The sequence below is a fragment of the Leucopleurus acutus genome, assembly GCF_964270905.1.
Source record: "Leucopleurus acutus genome assembly, chromosome: 19".
NCBI lineage: Eukaryota > Metazoa > Chordata > Mammalia > Artiodactyla > Delphinidae > Leucopleurus > Leucopleurus acutus.
The window spans coordinates 14,162,167-14,178,683 of NC_139161.1; the positions used below are offsets into that span (position 1 = coordinate 14,162,167).

The 16,517-nt window shown below is 47.8% G+C and overlaps 1 protein-coding gene across 1 annotated transcript in view; it reads left to right on the top strand.

Moving 5' to 3' along the window:
- The window catches only part of PECAM1 (platelet and endothelial cell adhesion molecule 1), a 55,746-nt gene that overhangs the window by 21,444 nt on the left and 17,785 nt on the right, over window positions 1-16,517 (top strand). Inside the window, exons 6-13 of the mRNA XM_082860472.1 lie at window positions 464-712; window positions 1,985-2,260; window positions 5,428-5,715; window positions 6,341-6,448; window positions 7,553-7,580; window positions 8,267-8,343; window positions 11,003-11,056; window positions 12,094-12,156. Coding sequence (XP_082716598.1) covers window positions 464-712; window positions 1,985-2,260; window positions 5,428-5,715; window positions 6,341-6,448; window positions 7,553-7,580; window positions 8,267-8,343; window positions 11,003-11,056; window positions 12,094-12,156 — 1,143 coding nt within the window. The remainder of the gene's footprint in view (window positions 1-463; window positions 713-1,984; window positions 2,261-5,427; window positions 5,716-6,340; window positions 6,449-7,552; window positions 7,581-8,266; window positions 8,344-11,002; window positions 11,057-12,093; window positions 12,157-16,517) is intronic.

A 16,517-nucleotide genomic window follows, 5' to 3' on the forward strand; every position in this document is an offset into this window, starting at 1 on the left:
TGTGGGCTCTACTGCAAACACTATCTGAATCACCCGCTAGACTTAAGAACTTTGGAGTCAAGGACTGTTTCTTTTTCATTGCTGTCTCTCCTATGCCAAGCACAGAGATGGCCTGAAATAAACACTTGGGGAATGAAATGAGTGAGTGGATGAATAAATGGGTGAATGTCTGAGTCATTACTTGCTGCATTACAAGTTGCAAAATTTTTCTAATCCATGTCTGTGAAATAAATTGGATTAATGAGGGAGGCAAACCTGCCATTGGAATCCCAGGTGAAGAATGAACCCTGGCCCTTCAATTGTGTGATCGTCAGGTACATGAGAAGCAAAGGAAAACTTTGTGCAGGAAGTTGGGAAATGGTTCTGTCAAAAGCAGCTGGGCCGAAGGCCTCTCCATAAATGGGCTTTCGGGCCGGTACCCAGAAGCATCTCACCCCATTCCCACTCACTGTTTTTTTTTCAGAGCTGTTTTCCAAGCCAAAGCTGGAATCTTCCGCCACACGTCTGGATCAGGGGGAAGGCCTGAACCTGTGGTGCTCCATCCCAGGGGCACCTCCAGCCAACTTCACCATCCAGAAGGGAGGCGTGGTTGTGTCGCAGGCTCAAAATTTCACTAAGATAGCCTCAGAGTGGGACAGTGGGACATACACCTGCGTCGCGGGCATTGGCAAGGTGGTCAAGAGTAGCAACGCGGTCCAGATAGCTGTGTGTGGTGAGTACGTCCTCGCTGGCTCTGAGGGTCTTGGGACTGAATGGGAGAAAGGGAATTTTTTGCCAGGCGCCACCCTCTGTGTTCTGAAGGCGGTTCAGACTGAGGCGGGGTAAGAACTCGGGGGGAAAGAGAGAGGAGTGGAAAGGAGAGACCAAACAGCAGCAAGTGGGTATTTCTGCTCAGAGTACAGGAGAGAGGCATCAAGGAAAGTGTCGTTGGCAAAAGTCACGTTCATGGCTTTTGTGGCTTTATGCTGATGGTGTGGCCTCTGAATCGGCAAGATTCTGCTGCTTGAACAAGCAGCCACCCAAAGGGTCAGGGAGGAAACACTGCTTAGCCGACACTAAACTTTAAGATCTAAGTTCCAGCTTTTGATCCCTATCCTGGCTCACCCGAAGGGCTAGGACTCCCAGTGGGCAGACGTAGGTACTCAGACCACCCAGAGCCGGGCTTCTTAGACTTGAATGTGCATGCAAAACCGGGCACAGCGCAGGTCAGGATGGGGCCAGGTTTTGCATCTCTCACCAGTGCCCTGGGGATGCTCGTGCTGCTGGGCCCTGGACCACACTTTGAGTAGCGGGGTTCTAAATGGATGTGGAACACCAGGCAAGCTGTCACCGTCACTGTTCTTACTCATCATGATCCTTCAGTTTAGCCTTCAGTTTAAATCCAGCCAAGATTTCAGTCTCAACCGAAGCAGGGTTTTAGCAGTCATCTACCTCACAAGGAAATAACGTAAGAGACGAATGTGGGTCGTTCCACTGTAATTCTTTTTGTTGTTGTAGCTCTTGGGAGGAGGTCATTTCATTTTATTAGTTTTATAAATAAGCTAAGTTCTAAATAATAACCTAGTATAATTCTTGTTTCTGAGGCATGAAATTTACTATCAGGAGAGGCTGAGGCAATGAGAATTTGTTTTAAAATATATTCTGTTTGGGTACTTGTACTTTTTAATATTTTTCTTGTGTCTTTTCTCAATACAAAAAAAAGGAATGAATGTGTGTGTCTGTGCACATAAGATACGTGAAAATATAAGCATATATTTAGGGGGATGTAATGTTCTTCCTGAATTTGTGCCGTCCTTTTTTGTTTATATTACTCTCTTTCCCTCTCCCTCCTCCAGAATCTTAAAGCAGTCCTGCAAAGGTAGGTAAGGCAGGCAGGCATTTTAAATTCGAGTAGTGACAGAGAAAGCCCAGCCCAGAGTTTGGAGACGGAACCCTTAGGCTGGATGTTTTGCTTCAGATTGTTTCTCTCTCTCTGTCGTTCTAGAAATGCTTTCCAAGCCCAGTATTTTTCATGACTCCAGGTCTGAGGTGATAAAAGGACAGACCATAGAAGTCAGCTGTCAATCCATAAACGGAACCTCACCCATTTTTTATCAGCTTTCAAAAGCAAGTAAGACTTTGGCGAGTCAGAGCATGGGCTCCAATGAGCCCGCAATATTCAAAGATAACCCAACGAAAGATGTAGAATACCATTGCATCGCGGATAATTGCCATTCCCATACCAAACTGGTCAGCGAACTTCTGCAGGTCAAGGTGATAGGTAAGTCATGTGGGAAGAAGAATCCATGTGGGACTGGGGCTTTAGTTCACATTTTCAAAGGTTTGGGGTGGACGAGAGAAGTGGGTGGTACTTGTGCAAAGTCCATGAACGTGACGTGTGGCAAAGCAGACCAAGGCCCAAGTAAATGGAGCCGGAAAATACCTGGGGGTTATCAGTGTGGCCAGTGTCATCCTTTTTCAGAACCTTTCAAGTGAACTGCTGAAATCATAAGCGTAAAGTGTCCCAAGTTGAGGAAGCACAGAAGTTGTGCTTTGGGGCTCCCTTAGCATTTGCTCATGTTTAGATGAACGGACAGTCTTCTCTGAGAATTGTAGACCAGAGCTCTTCTCTACCGTGGACCCTCGGCGGGGCAAATTCTGTTGTGTGTGGAACCCACAGCAGTCAGAGCTTCAGGCTGACAGTCACTAGGACTCTCACACTCAAGAGAAACATACCATTGTCCTGAGATGGATCGTTTTCCTCAAGCCTCTGTCTTGTACCCTTCCGGAGGCCTTAGGAGTGCCCACTACTTGCATCTCTGAGACGTTCTGCATCTTGCTGTAAAAAGCTTAAGAAGGCTTCCTCTTCATCCTCCTCCTTTTTGTTTAATAACTGCTTGTCTACACGTGCCATGTGGACATCTTGAGTTGGACAGTAGTTTCTCCTACTATTTTTTGGGGGGGTGGGAGTGGGGCATGCCGTGCAGCTTGTGGGATCTCAGTTCCCCGACCAGGGATTGAACCCATGCCCTCTGCAGTGAAAGCCCGGAACCCTAACCACTAGGCCACCAGGGAACTCCCTGATTCCTCCTACTATTAATGTATAGCCTAAGAGAAACAATACTTTTCAAATTAACATCAATATATATTAAGTCTCTCATGACGTAGGGCATACAGAAAAAGAAGACATATTCTTTGTTTTCAATGATATAATGACAGGATATAAACAATGATATAAACACAGGATCTCCTGATTAAATAGTGAAGAAACAATTTAATACATTTGAATAACAGTGCAAACAAATATAGAAAAAAATGTTACCAGGCAACACATGTTTAATGGTCACACGAACTCTCCTTACAATGATGGTGATAGGAATTTAAGGCATGAAAGATATCATCTAGCTTGAGTGGGAAGAGCTGGGTCAGGAGCCAGGGTTCAACAGTGGGTGGGCAGAGAGGGCTAGAGATGGTCCCCAGCCTAGTCAAATAGGTGATCAAAAGGCTCCAGGGAGCAGCTCTAAAGGCTGTGGGTAAGTCAGATGCCTGGAAAGAAAGATTGGGAATGGAGAGTCATTGGATATAAACTGGTAGAGTAACTGAGCCCAACTGTACAGAGCATCAGCTGCCAGCCTTAGGAGTTGGGGCTTTGTCCTGTGTGCAGAGAAGGGCCAGAAGAGAGAAGGAGGGCATGCTGAGAATGGGGTCTTGGGAAGATTAACCTGCTGGTCCTATCAGTCAGAAGGAGCGGAGACTTCAGACCTTACAGTACCTTAAGAAGCTAACGTAGAAGCCCATGTGAAACTCTTGGTTTGAAGTGAGTCAGTATTAGTGGCTAATATTTACTGAGCTCTGACCACATGTCCAACCCCGTGTGAAGTTTGTTAGTAAATTATTCCCATTCATACTTACAATAGCCATGTAAGCTCCATGTTAATATCATCCTTACTTTACGATGAGGCAACCAGGAATTAAGATAAACAGCTGGTGGGCAGTAGGGTCGGGAACTGAGGCCAGGCAGTCTGGCTCCTGAGCCTGGCCTGCCACCACCCGCTTGTGCTTCACAAGAAGACAGGCTGTCAGGTCAGGCTGCACCCTCCAGGAGTCTGTCCTTGTGCTTGACCCCCACCATCCCATCCCAGGCCTGGCGCCCCCTTTCGTTGGATCGGCAGCTCCATGGTCTTGGCCACGCCCTGCACTCACAAGAGGGTGATTCATAAATCAGATACCGGTCTGCTGATCGGTTCATTCTGACACTAGCAGGAACATACTTGGGAAGACAGTTTAGGATCAGAATTTTAATGGTTGAACATGGAGTGAAAGGGTCTGTCTATAGGAGCAAGATGAGTTCTTCTTGGATCTGCTGGGAATGAGAGGCTGGCAGGGCTTCTCAGTGGAAATAAATTTACCTCAGTGCAGGTAAAAGTCAAGACTTGGAATTCAGGGAAGTAACCTGGACTAGAGCTATATATCTAGGCATTAAATGCCATAAGTTTATGTGTTGAATTCGCAAATAGAAGCTATAATGTAGATGAAATCACCAAAGACGAGAATGGAGATGGCAAACTGAGGACTGAATTTTGCAGAAAGTCCACATTTAAGGGGCAAACGGAAGAAAAAATGGTAAATAAAGAGGGAGTGGCAGGTGAGGAGGTAAGAGAATCAGAGTGTGAGGCTTCACAGAAGCCCAGGGAAAGCTGAGTTCCAAAGGAAGGGCAGGGTGACAGGCAAGAGCTGTAGGGAGGCCAAGGATGGGAAGACGGAAAGAACATCTACCATGGATTGGACCTGCAGGGAACTCAGGGATGAGTTAGTCAGGGGTCAGGTCATCTTTGAGTTTCTTCAAAACCAGAGATACAGAGCAGTTTCAGAAGCAGAGGGATAGAAGTCAGGTTTCCAGGCTAACAAGAAAGTGGGAAATGAGGACATGCAGACAATTGGTTTAGATTGTTCAAAGGAGGAGAGAAACAGGACAAGAGCTCGAGAAGGCAGTGCGTCAAGGTTATTTGCTCGTAAGATCTGGAGGTGCCATGCATCTTTGTAAGCAGAGGGAGAGAAATCACGTACAGACACAGACACACACACGTACTCTCACTTACACACAGTCTCACACACAGACTCACCCAGAACAGACCCTAGTAGAACACATAAGTTAATCGTATAGTTGAGCTAAGTGGTCAGTAATACTTGAGGTGGTAAGTGAAGGGAGGTGTCCCTAGCATCCTGTGTCTAATCAATATGTGAGGGCAGGAGGTGTCCATTGCTGCCCTTCTGGGCTAATCGGGGGAGGAACTGTGAAGAACGTGGGATAACACAAGTGACTTGAATAAAAGGCAAAGTCCAAGTCTGAGTCACAGTCACAGATAGCCGGTCTTGACCAGTGGCCGTGTCAGGTTCTTCCTCTTCCCCACTTCTCTTCTCAGTGCTAATCCCTTTCCTGCTTTCCAGCCCCGGTGGATGAAGTCAAGCTCTCTATCCTGTTGAATGAGGAGGTGGAGTCTGGGAAGCCCATTGTGCTTCGATGCTCTGTGAATGAAGGATCTAGTCCCATCACATACAAGTTTTACAAAGAAAAGGAGGGCAAACCCTTCTACCAAGTCACCTTGAATGACACCCATGCCATTTGGCACAAGCCAAAGGCTAGCAAGGAGCAGGAGGGACAGTATTACTGCACGGCCTCCAACAGAGCCAGTCTCTCCAAAAATGTCCTCCAAAGCAACACCCTGACAGTCAGAGGTGAGTTGAGGTCTCAATGGCAAAATGTCGTGTGAGCTTCAAGGGCAAGGCTAGAAAAGCACTTGTCAGAGGAAGTGGGTGGGAGTTTGGTGCATTTTACTGAGGGTTAAGGGACCAGCACATTTGCCAGGCTCTTTGGTTTCAGGTAATAAAAATCCACTCAAATTAAGTATAAAAGAGGAATTGATTATTATAAGGAATTAGAAGTATTTCACACAGTCCTAATTACAAATTCTCGGTGGAGAGACACCAGCTTGGGTCAAATGTGCACCCATGGACCACCTGTGGTCAAGAGGAGTGGGTCATGCAGAACAGACATGGTTTTAGAGAAGCCCACCTATGTGGGCAGAGGGTGATTTATGGAGAACGAGGAAGGGTGAACAGACACCCTATGAAGAGTCTCCTTCAGTCCTATGGTCCTTTCAGACCATCACTGACTCGTTTTATAGCAGAAACAACTATTTCTGCCCCTCCTATGAACACAGAGTCCCTCAGAGGTAGATGCTCAGTGAAAGACATCAGTTACAAGGATATACAAATCAGTCTTATTTGCTGCTTAGAGCTGATATTATTTCTTGCTGGCAGAGGAAAAACTGATCGATTTAAAATTTTTTTGCACTTCCAGTCTATCTCGCCCCCTGGAAGAAAGGACTTATCGCAGTGGTTGTCATCGGAGTGATCATTGCCACCTTGATACTTGGGGCCAGATGCTATTTTCTGAAGAAAGCCAAGGGTGAGCACAGTCCTTTCATTCCATTCTGACAGGCTGCCCTGCCAGGGAACCTGTCACGGATGTGAGGGGTTTCAGCCTCACGGGAGGCTAGTGCTCTGCTCCAGTGAGGGTCGAGGACATGTGCCTGATGACAGCCGTTTTCCTCCTGGGGTGTCACCTTGATAACCAAAGATTTTGGCTTTGGTGGGTGTGGAGATTTTACTACCCCTGGATTTAGCTAGGCAGAAGTGAAAGCAATTGCCTTCTTAGTTGGGCTCCCCAGAAAAGATGAATTTGGGGGGAAGTTGCATCTACATGTGGTCAGAAGCAGCCCTTCGTGTGGATTTGGCAACATCTAGTCCTACAGTTGGTAGAGTTGGGCATGAGTGGAGACACCCACACACGCTGAATGCCTCCCAGTTAATCTTCTGGTTGTGCCACGATTTCTACCCTGTGCTTGGGGTTAGCCATGTGTGGAGGGAAGCCAGGATTACTCATGGACACTCAGGAATCAGAGTCAATTAAGCAAGATGCAAGCAAAAGGGCACAGCACCGGTAAAGTCTGCAAAAATTTTGGGGGGATAAGACGGGTTGCTTATCCCTGTTGGTGCTGCTGCCTGGGATGGGATGAGACAGATGGGATGAGGAGGGTTTTTTCCTAAAGCAGGAAAGGGGCAGCCCCCCTGGGAAAACAGTCCTAAGGCTGAGTCTGGCCTTGGCCTCAGGCCAGTTTGGAATTAAAAGCTCGGGGATTGATTAGGCCTTTACTTTTGGAGATGGTCTTGAAGCAAAGAGATAGTTGCCCGTTTATCTGGCTCATCTGGTTCCTGTGCTGTTGTCTTGCTCTCCGTCACATTCCATGACAGGAAGTTGCTTCTGGCTAAAACAGTCGAAATGTCAAATTTCAGGGAACATGATGTGAAATCTCTTGGTATAAGACCAAGAGAAGACCTGCTTCGTTTATTTTCCTTTTTAAAAAAGTGCGAATATATTTGGCTTTCTGTTCTCTCTTTTTATGGGTATTCAATCTTCAAACAAGTCAAATATGGTTGAAATGAGTGTTCCTGTCTGATATGGTTGTGGGTTCTTTATACTGACTTTGGTTCTTTTCTTTGTCTTTCAAAGCCAAGCAGATGCCGGTGGAGATGTCCAGGTCAGTGTGCTTGGAAGAGGGGTGGCTGTCCTATGGATGTGGATAGACTTGTCTGGAGGGATTCCTGTCATTAGGAAGTTTTCAGTGGTTCTTGGCAAACTCAGAAAAATTAGGACCTTGGGTGTGAGCGGTGTAGGGGTGTGTGTGTGTGTGTGTATGCGTGTGTGTCTGTGTCTCAGTGGAAGATTGCCAACTGTCCTTCATGGGAAGGAATGGCTTTATTCTGAGGTCATGTCCTGTCTACACTTTTCCTTATGAAATTATAATGGTAGGTGGAATTTAAAATGTTTTTACTTACTTGGCAAAATAGAGTTGCCTTAAAAATGGTTGTACTATTTTTACTGTTCTTGAGATCTAAAATCCCAAAGCATGGAAACTATCGTTCTGTTCCTGAAAGAAACAATAGCACAGGATGAGGAATCCCCTCTTGACATGGGATTCACCTCATAAAGGACTCCTCATGTTTGTGCGCCCTTTGGCCCGGACACTTATTTCAACAGCAAAAAGGTTTTTGTCAAATAATCATAGAGCTGAAGAAAGCATTAGTTCCAAAGAGAGAGTAAAACTTTCCTCACTTCAGAAAACTCTTCCTGATTTTCTCATGCTCTTTCCTTGATTATTTTGTTGGTTTGGAGTTAGAGCCAAAAAAATGTTATTTCTTTTTCCTTTTTAAATTTCAATTTAAGGCCAGCAGCACCACTTCTGAACTCCAGCAATGAGAAGACGTTGTCAGATCCCAACACTGAAGCCAACAGACATTATGGTACCGTCATGGTTTTGTGCAGTTGTTAAGAGTTTTTCCCAACTTGCTCTACACTCTCCTGTCCCTCTGAGAAGCAGAATCTATGGGCGGTGGGGTGAGGTTGGAAGGGAAACTCTGGCTTCAAGCTGGGACACTTAATCTAATCAGTCATTGGGTGGTGAGCTAACAAGCAAAACAAAAGTGTAAGAAGAAAGGCAGAACATTGTGCTCTAATTTCACCACCTTCTAAATATCCCAAGGAATGAAAAGTGGAGAATAATTATAATGCTGTGGACACCCGCGTGGGTTCTCTTCACACACTGGACGCTGTGCAAGTGAAATCATTCTTCATTTGTAAGAGAGAGACCAGCTATCAGATGAAGGCATTGGGGGCTTCCCTGGTGGCGCAGTGGTTGAGAGTCCGCCTGCCGATGCAGGGGACACAGGTTCGTGCCCCGGTCCGGGAAGATCCCACATGCCGCGGAGCAGCGAGGCCCGTGAGCCATGCCGCTGAGCCTGCGCGTCCGGAGCCTGTGCTCCGCAACAGGAGAGGCCACAACAGTGAGAGGCCAGCGTACCGCAAAAAAAAAAAAAAAAAATGAAGGCATTGGTAAAACATCTTCTCAGGTGGAATTATTTATTGGAAACACAAGGCAGTCTCATTTCAAACTTGCCCCAGTGGGAAACCAATTTAAAGATCTCACTGTTGATAGAGGCATTTAAAAAAAAAAAAAAGAGTGGTACAATAATGGAATACTTGGTTGTGAGGTTTATCACAGCTTGAGAGTCAGATGAATAGGGTGGGGAGCCAATCCCAGGTGTTCTTAATCCCATTAGGTCTGTGAGAAAATTGTTCACACCTTTTAGCAGGGGTGTTATCTGTTTCCCAGAGGGGGCCATGATTAAATCACACAAAAAGTTCTGTCCCAGACAGTTTTGGGAATTAAACACTGATGTTCTTTTCTTTTTTTTTTAAATTTATTTATTTATTATTTATTTTTGTCTGCATTGGGTCTTTGTTACTGTGCACGGGCTTTCTCTAGTTGTGGCGAGTGGGGGCTACTCTACGTTGCGGTGCACGGGCTTCTCACTGCGGTGGCTTCTCTTGTTGCAGAGCATGGGCTCTAGGCACGCGGGCTTCAGTAGTTGTGGCATGCAGGCTCAGTAGTTGTGACTTGCAGCCTCTTGAACACAGTCTCAGTAGTTGCGGCGCACAGGCTTAGTTACTCCACAACATGTGGGATCTTCCTGGACCAGGGCTCGAACCTGTGTCCTCTGCATTGGCAGGCGGATTCTTAACCACTGCACCACCAGGGAAGACCCCTGATGTTCTTTTCCAATTCTGTAACATCGTCGCACAAAATAACAACTTTTTAGAATACACCTTTTACAGGGCATTCCTGAGAAATCTTTTGAGAAATGAGCAATTCCTGTAGTACTGAATCATAAACTTTTTAAAAAGTAAAATAAAACATATGTCGTGGGCTTCCCTGGTGGCGCAATGGTTGAGAATCTGCCTGCCAATGCAGGGGACACGGGTTCGAGCCCTGATCTGGGAAGATCCCACATGCCGCGGAGCAACTGGGCCCGTGAGCCACAACTACTGAGCCTGCGCATCTGGAGCCTGTGCTCCGCAGCAGGAGAGGCTGCGACAGTGAGAGGCCCGTGCACCGCGATGAAGAGTGGCTCCCGCTCGCCGCAACTAGAGAAAGCCCTCGCACAGAAACGAAGACCCAACGCAGCCAAATAAATAAATAAATAAAATTTATAAAAAAAAAAAAAATATGTCGTAATAAGTGTAATGTGCCAATAAAGAGAAAAGAGCAAATATGTCATTGAAGAAACTACATTTGGAAAAGTTTGGTGAATATTTAGCAAAAAGTAATCCAGTGCTATAGAGGAAATACCTCTTTGTGGTATAAAGTGGGTTCTGTTGGTAATTTGTATTTATACATAAGAACAAAAATATGATATTCTAAATTAAATGCTGATAAAGACTTATATTAAAATAGAATTTCCTCCCAAATTTCCAAAGTGCAGGAAATACTCCAATTCTTATTATATTTTCTCTGCATGGATTATTTCAGTTTATAAATGTATGTTAGTAATCACAATAGTAATTTGTAAATACGTAATGGAATGGAATGGAAAACCATGTGTTCTTCAGGAGTTATATTTGTAACACTTGAAAGAGTTCTTTTTAATAAAGAACAACTTGATAAAAAAGATCAAAAAAATTTTGCTCCTGCCCAGGTGGCAGCCTGGAGATATTGCAACATCTTTAAACCATGTTCTCATGGATCCATTTCTCCAGCTGAATGATACTGGTCCACTAGTATCCTTCATGTTTGTGGTCACTGGCTCACCCCTTCTAGAATTAAGCTTAATTTCTTCTGAGCTTGCTTCTAGTGAACAATTCTGAATTTTGAACAACTCATAAATAGCCATGTCCCTCCCATGCGATGGTGGGCATCATACCGGTTTTAGAAAGAGACCAGGCAGTGGGTTGGATGGGGCCCAGGGCCACCAGGAGGGTATTCGGACCCCAGCTACACTGCTGGTTGCCAACTACACTGAAGAATTTGGGCTTGACTCCTTTTGCTAGTGGCACTGAGTTTTCTAAAATTTATATAGAAAACTAGGAATTCCACTGTCACTCATCCTGTTATTTTTCAACTAGGTTACAATGAAGATGTTGGAAACCATGCAGTGAAGCCATTAAATGAAAATAAAGGTAATTATCTATCTAACTTTTTAAAAATTAGAAACCTTTGCTTTTGTATAAAAGACCCCTAGGAAAAGGACAAAAGCTGCTAAGGCCTGTGGGTATTTCCTCATGTCTCTTAAATGGAGATGCCTATTGCTTTCTCCAAAGATGCTGTCGTGTCTCTTGTTACTTGTCTTAAAGATAAGCAGCAGTGCTATTTTATTTTATTTTTTATAGTGTATTTTTCATTTTTTTGTTTTTTCTCATGTATTTTTCATTTTTATTAAACATGTAGATACAAAGTAATATTTATAAGTTATGTATAAAACATAAACAATAGCAATTCAATAAATAACTCCATACCCATCATCCTTTTAAAAAAAAGAACATTTCCACTACCTTTAAAGTACCCTGAGTACTTCTTCCCACCCCAGCTTCTTAACACTTTCTTTGCCAGCTTTATTGAGATATACTTGACACATAACATTGTGTAAGTTTAAAGTGTACAACATGATGATTTGCAGTAATGCTATATTAAAAAACACCTGTGCCTCTACTATCCAAGAGAAGGGAGATCCTCCTGACTTATTTCGTAGCCCATTCTGAATCAGGAAGTTCCATTCTGGGTGTAACTTGATTTCCTATGTGTATGCCTCATACTCTCAAAGCAGTTTGGGGCTGGGGACCCCGTTCCCCATTTCCTGAGATCCTTTCCATCTTGGAGAAAGCGTTCTGTGCCTGTGGCCTTGGAGAAGTCTTCTATAGTTAACTGCTGTGGCCGATGCCGGCTGTTTTCTGTATCTAATGAGCTTTACAAGTCCTCACACTGTGGTAACAACGGGACCTGAGCCGGAGGGTCCTTCCACATCCCGGGAGTGCAGGCCTCCTCATTACCTCTCCCAGCCTGAGTTTTCTCGCCCACTTAGAATGGAGTTAAGCCTGCATCCAGCTTCCCTGTTAAAATACAGACTTCTTCGATCACTTGAATAGAAATCTCTACTGTGGTCTGGGACCCCCCAAGGAGACTCTGTCTAACCGCAGGCTGCTGTGGTTCTTTCGAGCAGAGCCTCTGACCTTGGACGTGGAGTACACTGAAGTGGAAGTGACCGCCCCTGAGCCTCACAGAGGTAACGCCATCACTCAAGGGATTCCCCATGTTTTACTGTCTGCTTGGGTGTAGATGCCAGGGTGGGCTGTGCTGTGGCCCCCGGACAAGAATCTAGTCACCCTCATCACTCAGAAGGGAGATGGTCTGCAGACAGACGGGCTGGACATACCCAAAGCAGGAGCAGTGACACCCACCCAGGTTTGGAGGTGTAAAATTTCATTAATTATTATTTATCATACTAGTAATGATGGCTGCGTTTTATTGAGCAGTTACTAAGTGTTAAGAAATGGGTCTGTTGAGAGACTTTTAGCAGGCAGCCTCACTCCTGGGTGTTTGGGCATCCTTCCAGAGGTAGCCCCCTTGCCCCAATCTAGCACCTTCCTTAAAAAGTTGCTTGCCGACTGAGCTTGTATAAATGAAATGTGCAAGGGGATGAAGGGGCTTGGCTATTTAAAGGGACAATTGGGTAAAGGCTTTTGAAAGCACAGACTCCCTCTGCATGTAAACAGTGGCACCATCATTATGCTTCAGGCTTTGTTTCTATTGTGTGGTTCTCTTGGGCACACTGCCCTGGAGAAGGCCCCTAGCTCTGGTCCTGCACTGGGGAGACTGACTCAGGGTGGGTCAGTCCACAGCAAGCACTAGAACGTCAATCTCAGCTGCTTCGGGCACCACGAAAAAAAACAGGCACATCCTCCTAAACCTCCTTAGTTCCCGCAGAGGCTGCCACACAAAGGAAGCAGCCACCCGAGCCTTCCTGCCCTGCTGGGAAGCTCGTTAGGGCTGTTGCTGTGCATCCCCCTTCCTGCTGAGGCTGAGGCCAAGCTGCGTCCACTCAGCCTTGCAGGCCCGGGGCTGCTTTGCAGACCATGGCTGTGTAGCCTCAGCCAGAGCCACGTGGTGATGGCGTTCTCTTGTCACCTCTTGCTCCATGATCTGGAAGGAGTTTGGGGTTCCTTCCTTCTTCCCTTGCTTAGCACGGTTCTAGGTACCATGTCTGCAGATGTGTCCATGGAACCTTCCAGGCAGGGCCGTCCCCTGTAGCCCCTGGGGCTGGGTGCTGCACAACAGGGCCACCATGCCCATAGTCTGCAGTCAGCATGGCCCCTGCAGTTGGTACTGCCTGATCTGCACCACTACACAGGGCGTCCCAGTTCCAAGTCTAGACTGGACGGGGCAGGGGTGGGGGCCACGGCCGGCCTGAAGTTCTCTTTCTCTTTACTTCATGGTAAAGTGATTTGCTTGTTGGGTTAGCAAATTATGGGCCCATGATGGACCAGCCCCAGTGCAAGCAGCAAAGGTACATATGTGGTCCCCTTCTCATGGAGGTGTAGCCCCTGAGGGAGTCAGGAAAACAAGGAACCGATGAGCAGATAGTATCAGGTTAGAGTCAGAGTTTGCAGGAAGAGTGGGGTGTGGTGGAAGGCCTGAAAGGTGATGCCTTTTCGGCTGGGTGGTCCCAGAAGGCCTGTGTGAGGGGTGGCAGGACAGTGGGTGGTGGCCTAGAGCTTGGCTCATTTAAAGACCTGAAAGGAGACCTTAAAGGATCCTTAAATGACTCTTTCTGGTCCTTAAATGTCTGCAGAGAGGGCGAGAGGGAGTGGAGGCAGATGAAGCTGGGAGGACCAGGCGGGGCCCAGGGACTGCAGGGCCGCTGGGGTTCTCTTTTTGTTCTAGTCTCGGTGGACTGGGGGCCTTTGGAAGCCTTTAAGCAGCGAAGTGACAAGTTCCAACTTCCTTCTTTTAAAAACGATCCTTGTGGCTGGTGTGGAGGACGGATTAAAGGGAACAAAAGTGGAAACCGGGCAAGAGGGGATGAGGATGGAGCCAAAGTGCTGGCAGTGGATAGATTCTGGATAGATGTTACAGACAGACTGCAGTACTGGATGAAAAATTCGTGGCCAGGATGGGAGAGACAGAATGACTACATGTTTCTTGACCCAACAACCGCATGGATGGTCGTGATGCCTGCGATTGGGAGGCACAGGCTCATGGGTAGCCTGGTTCGGTTGGGTTAAATTTGAGAGCCCAGGAGGAGACAGCGCAGGGGTCTTGGTGCTCAGAGCCAAGTGTGGGTGGGCTCTGGCCGATGGGACTTTAGGGCGCTCCTCGCCGGCCTTCCCTGGTCCAGCCTGAGCCCCTCCATCACCATGCATCGTGGGTGCCATCCCACAGGTAACAGCTTACTTCCTCCTAAGGGGGTTTCAGACTTGGAAGGAAAGGGGAACCACAGCAAGAGGGCAGGGCTGAATGTGTGTGGGAAACCCCACTGCCCTCCATGCCCCACTGTGCTCAAGCAGAGAGCGATTGCCCTGGGTTCTGGCCTCTCAGTTCTGATACCTGTCCCAGAGGGCCAGGCCCCACCCTTACCCTGCTGCCAGCTGGGCCCGGGCAAGGTGGAGTTATGAGGGCTGTATGTGAGGCCTGGAAGGCTTTGGATTGGAGGAAACTGAAGCAGGAAGAAGGAAGCAATGTTTTGTCCTTGGAAAAGCATCCGTTTTCCATTCCTTTGGGGATGTTTCCACGTTAGCAGCGTCTGGTTTTCTTTTTCTTGCTTGAAGGTGAGGAGCGGTTGAAGGGAAAAGAGAACCCCTGGGACCGGGCGAAGCAGGGGTGCTTCCCTTTGCCAAGCTCTGTACCTGCAGGGTTGTAACCAGCCGGGTCACCTTTCCCCAGTCTGCACAAAGGTGCTGAGTGGGCCGCAGGGGCCTCGGCAGGGCTGGACTGAAAGTCACCCGGATGGAAATGGAGAGTTTCTAGGGGATTCAGGTTGTTTTCTGGACCCAGCCTCCTTGGCAGCTGAGGGACAGTGGGGGAGAGCGGCCTGGCCCAGGATGCCATCCCCCTGTTTTCTCATGGGTGGGGAGTGGGGCGTTACTAGGTGAGGGCCAGACTTTGTGGGTTCAAGGCCAGTGGTGAGTCCACTTGACCTGGTCTTGGCCAACCCAGTTCCCTGTCCTCAAGGCCTCCCTCCTCTACAGATGGGATGGAGGAAGGAGTGGGGACCATGTCCAGCTCTAACCGTGGCTGGCAGCTGACCAAGTGGTCACTTGGAGGTGGAGGAGGGGTGGGAAGGAACTCGTTAAATCCTGGTCTGCTGCATGTTTGCTCTGAGACTAATTGCTGGGAAAACCCCATGACGTTGAAGCCATCTCTTTCTCTGTTAACAGAGAAAAACAGAAGCCAAAACAAAGCCCATCCGGAAACATCCCTGGCAGCAGAGACAAACAGCCTGCTGGCCTGGTTTAGTCGTTAGCAGGCAGCTGCTGCCTCGGAGCAGCGGGAGGAGGGGCACGCTCAGTGAGCTGCAAACCCCATCCCCCTGGCCGGGCGGAGCCAGGAGGGCAGTGGGGGATACTGCTGGGCCAGCTGCAAATCTGGCAACTCAACCAAGAAGTGAAACCATCCTGCTGCCCTGGCTGATACACAGAGTTATGAGGTGAAAGGGAGTTGAGTGCAGCTCCTTGGGTCCAGAGGGTGTCAGAGCGTCCCCAAGGTGACCAGAGGTCTACCCGCCACCCTTTATGTGCCTGGGGGCGGTGGAGTTCCCAAGGGTGTCCAGGGCCCCAGGCTTGGCCGCGCAGTCCCTCCCCTCCATTCCCTCCCCTCCATTTCCTCCCAACGCCCCCAGCTCCCACTGTGAAGGAGGATGAGCTGGCAGGGCCCCCAGTGCTCCTGGTATGCAGTGTCCTAGAGCGTTTGTCACAGCATTGTTTGCATACCATCCGCCCCACGGCCCCGGAGCTTCCAGAAAGCTGGAAGCAGGTCCCCGGTCACCTTTTCCTCTTCCACAGTGCCCAGCACACAATAGGTGTTAGGACCATGTTGAACGAGTGACTTGCCCACGCCTGACATTGAGCAAAGAGTCCCTTAGTGATGCGGTAGAACCCCCAGTAGATAGGGGAGTTGCTGGAGCTTCCCTCTGCACCTTCAGATCTGCTGCCGTGGAGAGTGGAGAGTGGTGAGGGCATCTCTGCTGTGCTCTTAGAGAAAGGCAGGTGTCCCAGCAGGGGGTGCCTGGTATCTCAGCCACTCTGCTGAGTACCAACTGCTATTCGGTGCCCTGAGGGGAGTCACTACGATGCCTTCTGCAAGGTCCTGGCACCCCAAGTGCCCCAAGTACAGCTGTCTATCTGAACTGCCACCCAAGCTTTCTCCTGCCATTTAGATCCTGACATAAGAACCACGACCACGTAGTGTGTGACGAATGACCGTGATTTTAATCCTAAAACTTCAGGGAGCAGGCTGATCATGCCAAGAGCCTCCTGAAGGTTGGGAGTCTGAGACAGAGACACCCGCGGGGACGTTGACTGTTGTCTTCACTGTCCCATCAACCTTTACAGGTGCCCCAGGCAGCTGTGCAAAGTCTGGGATCGGGAG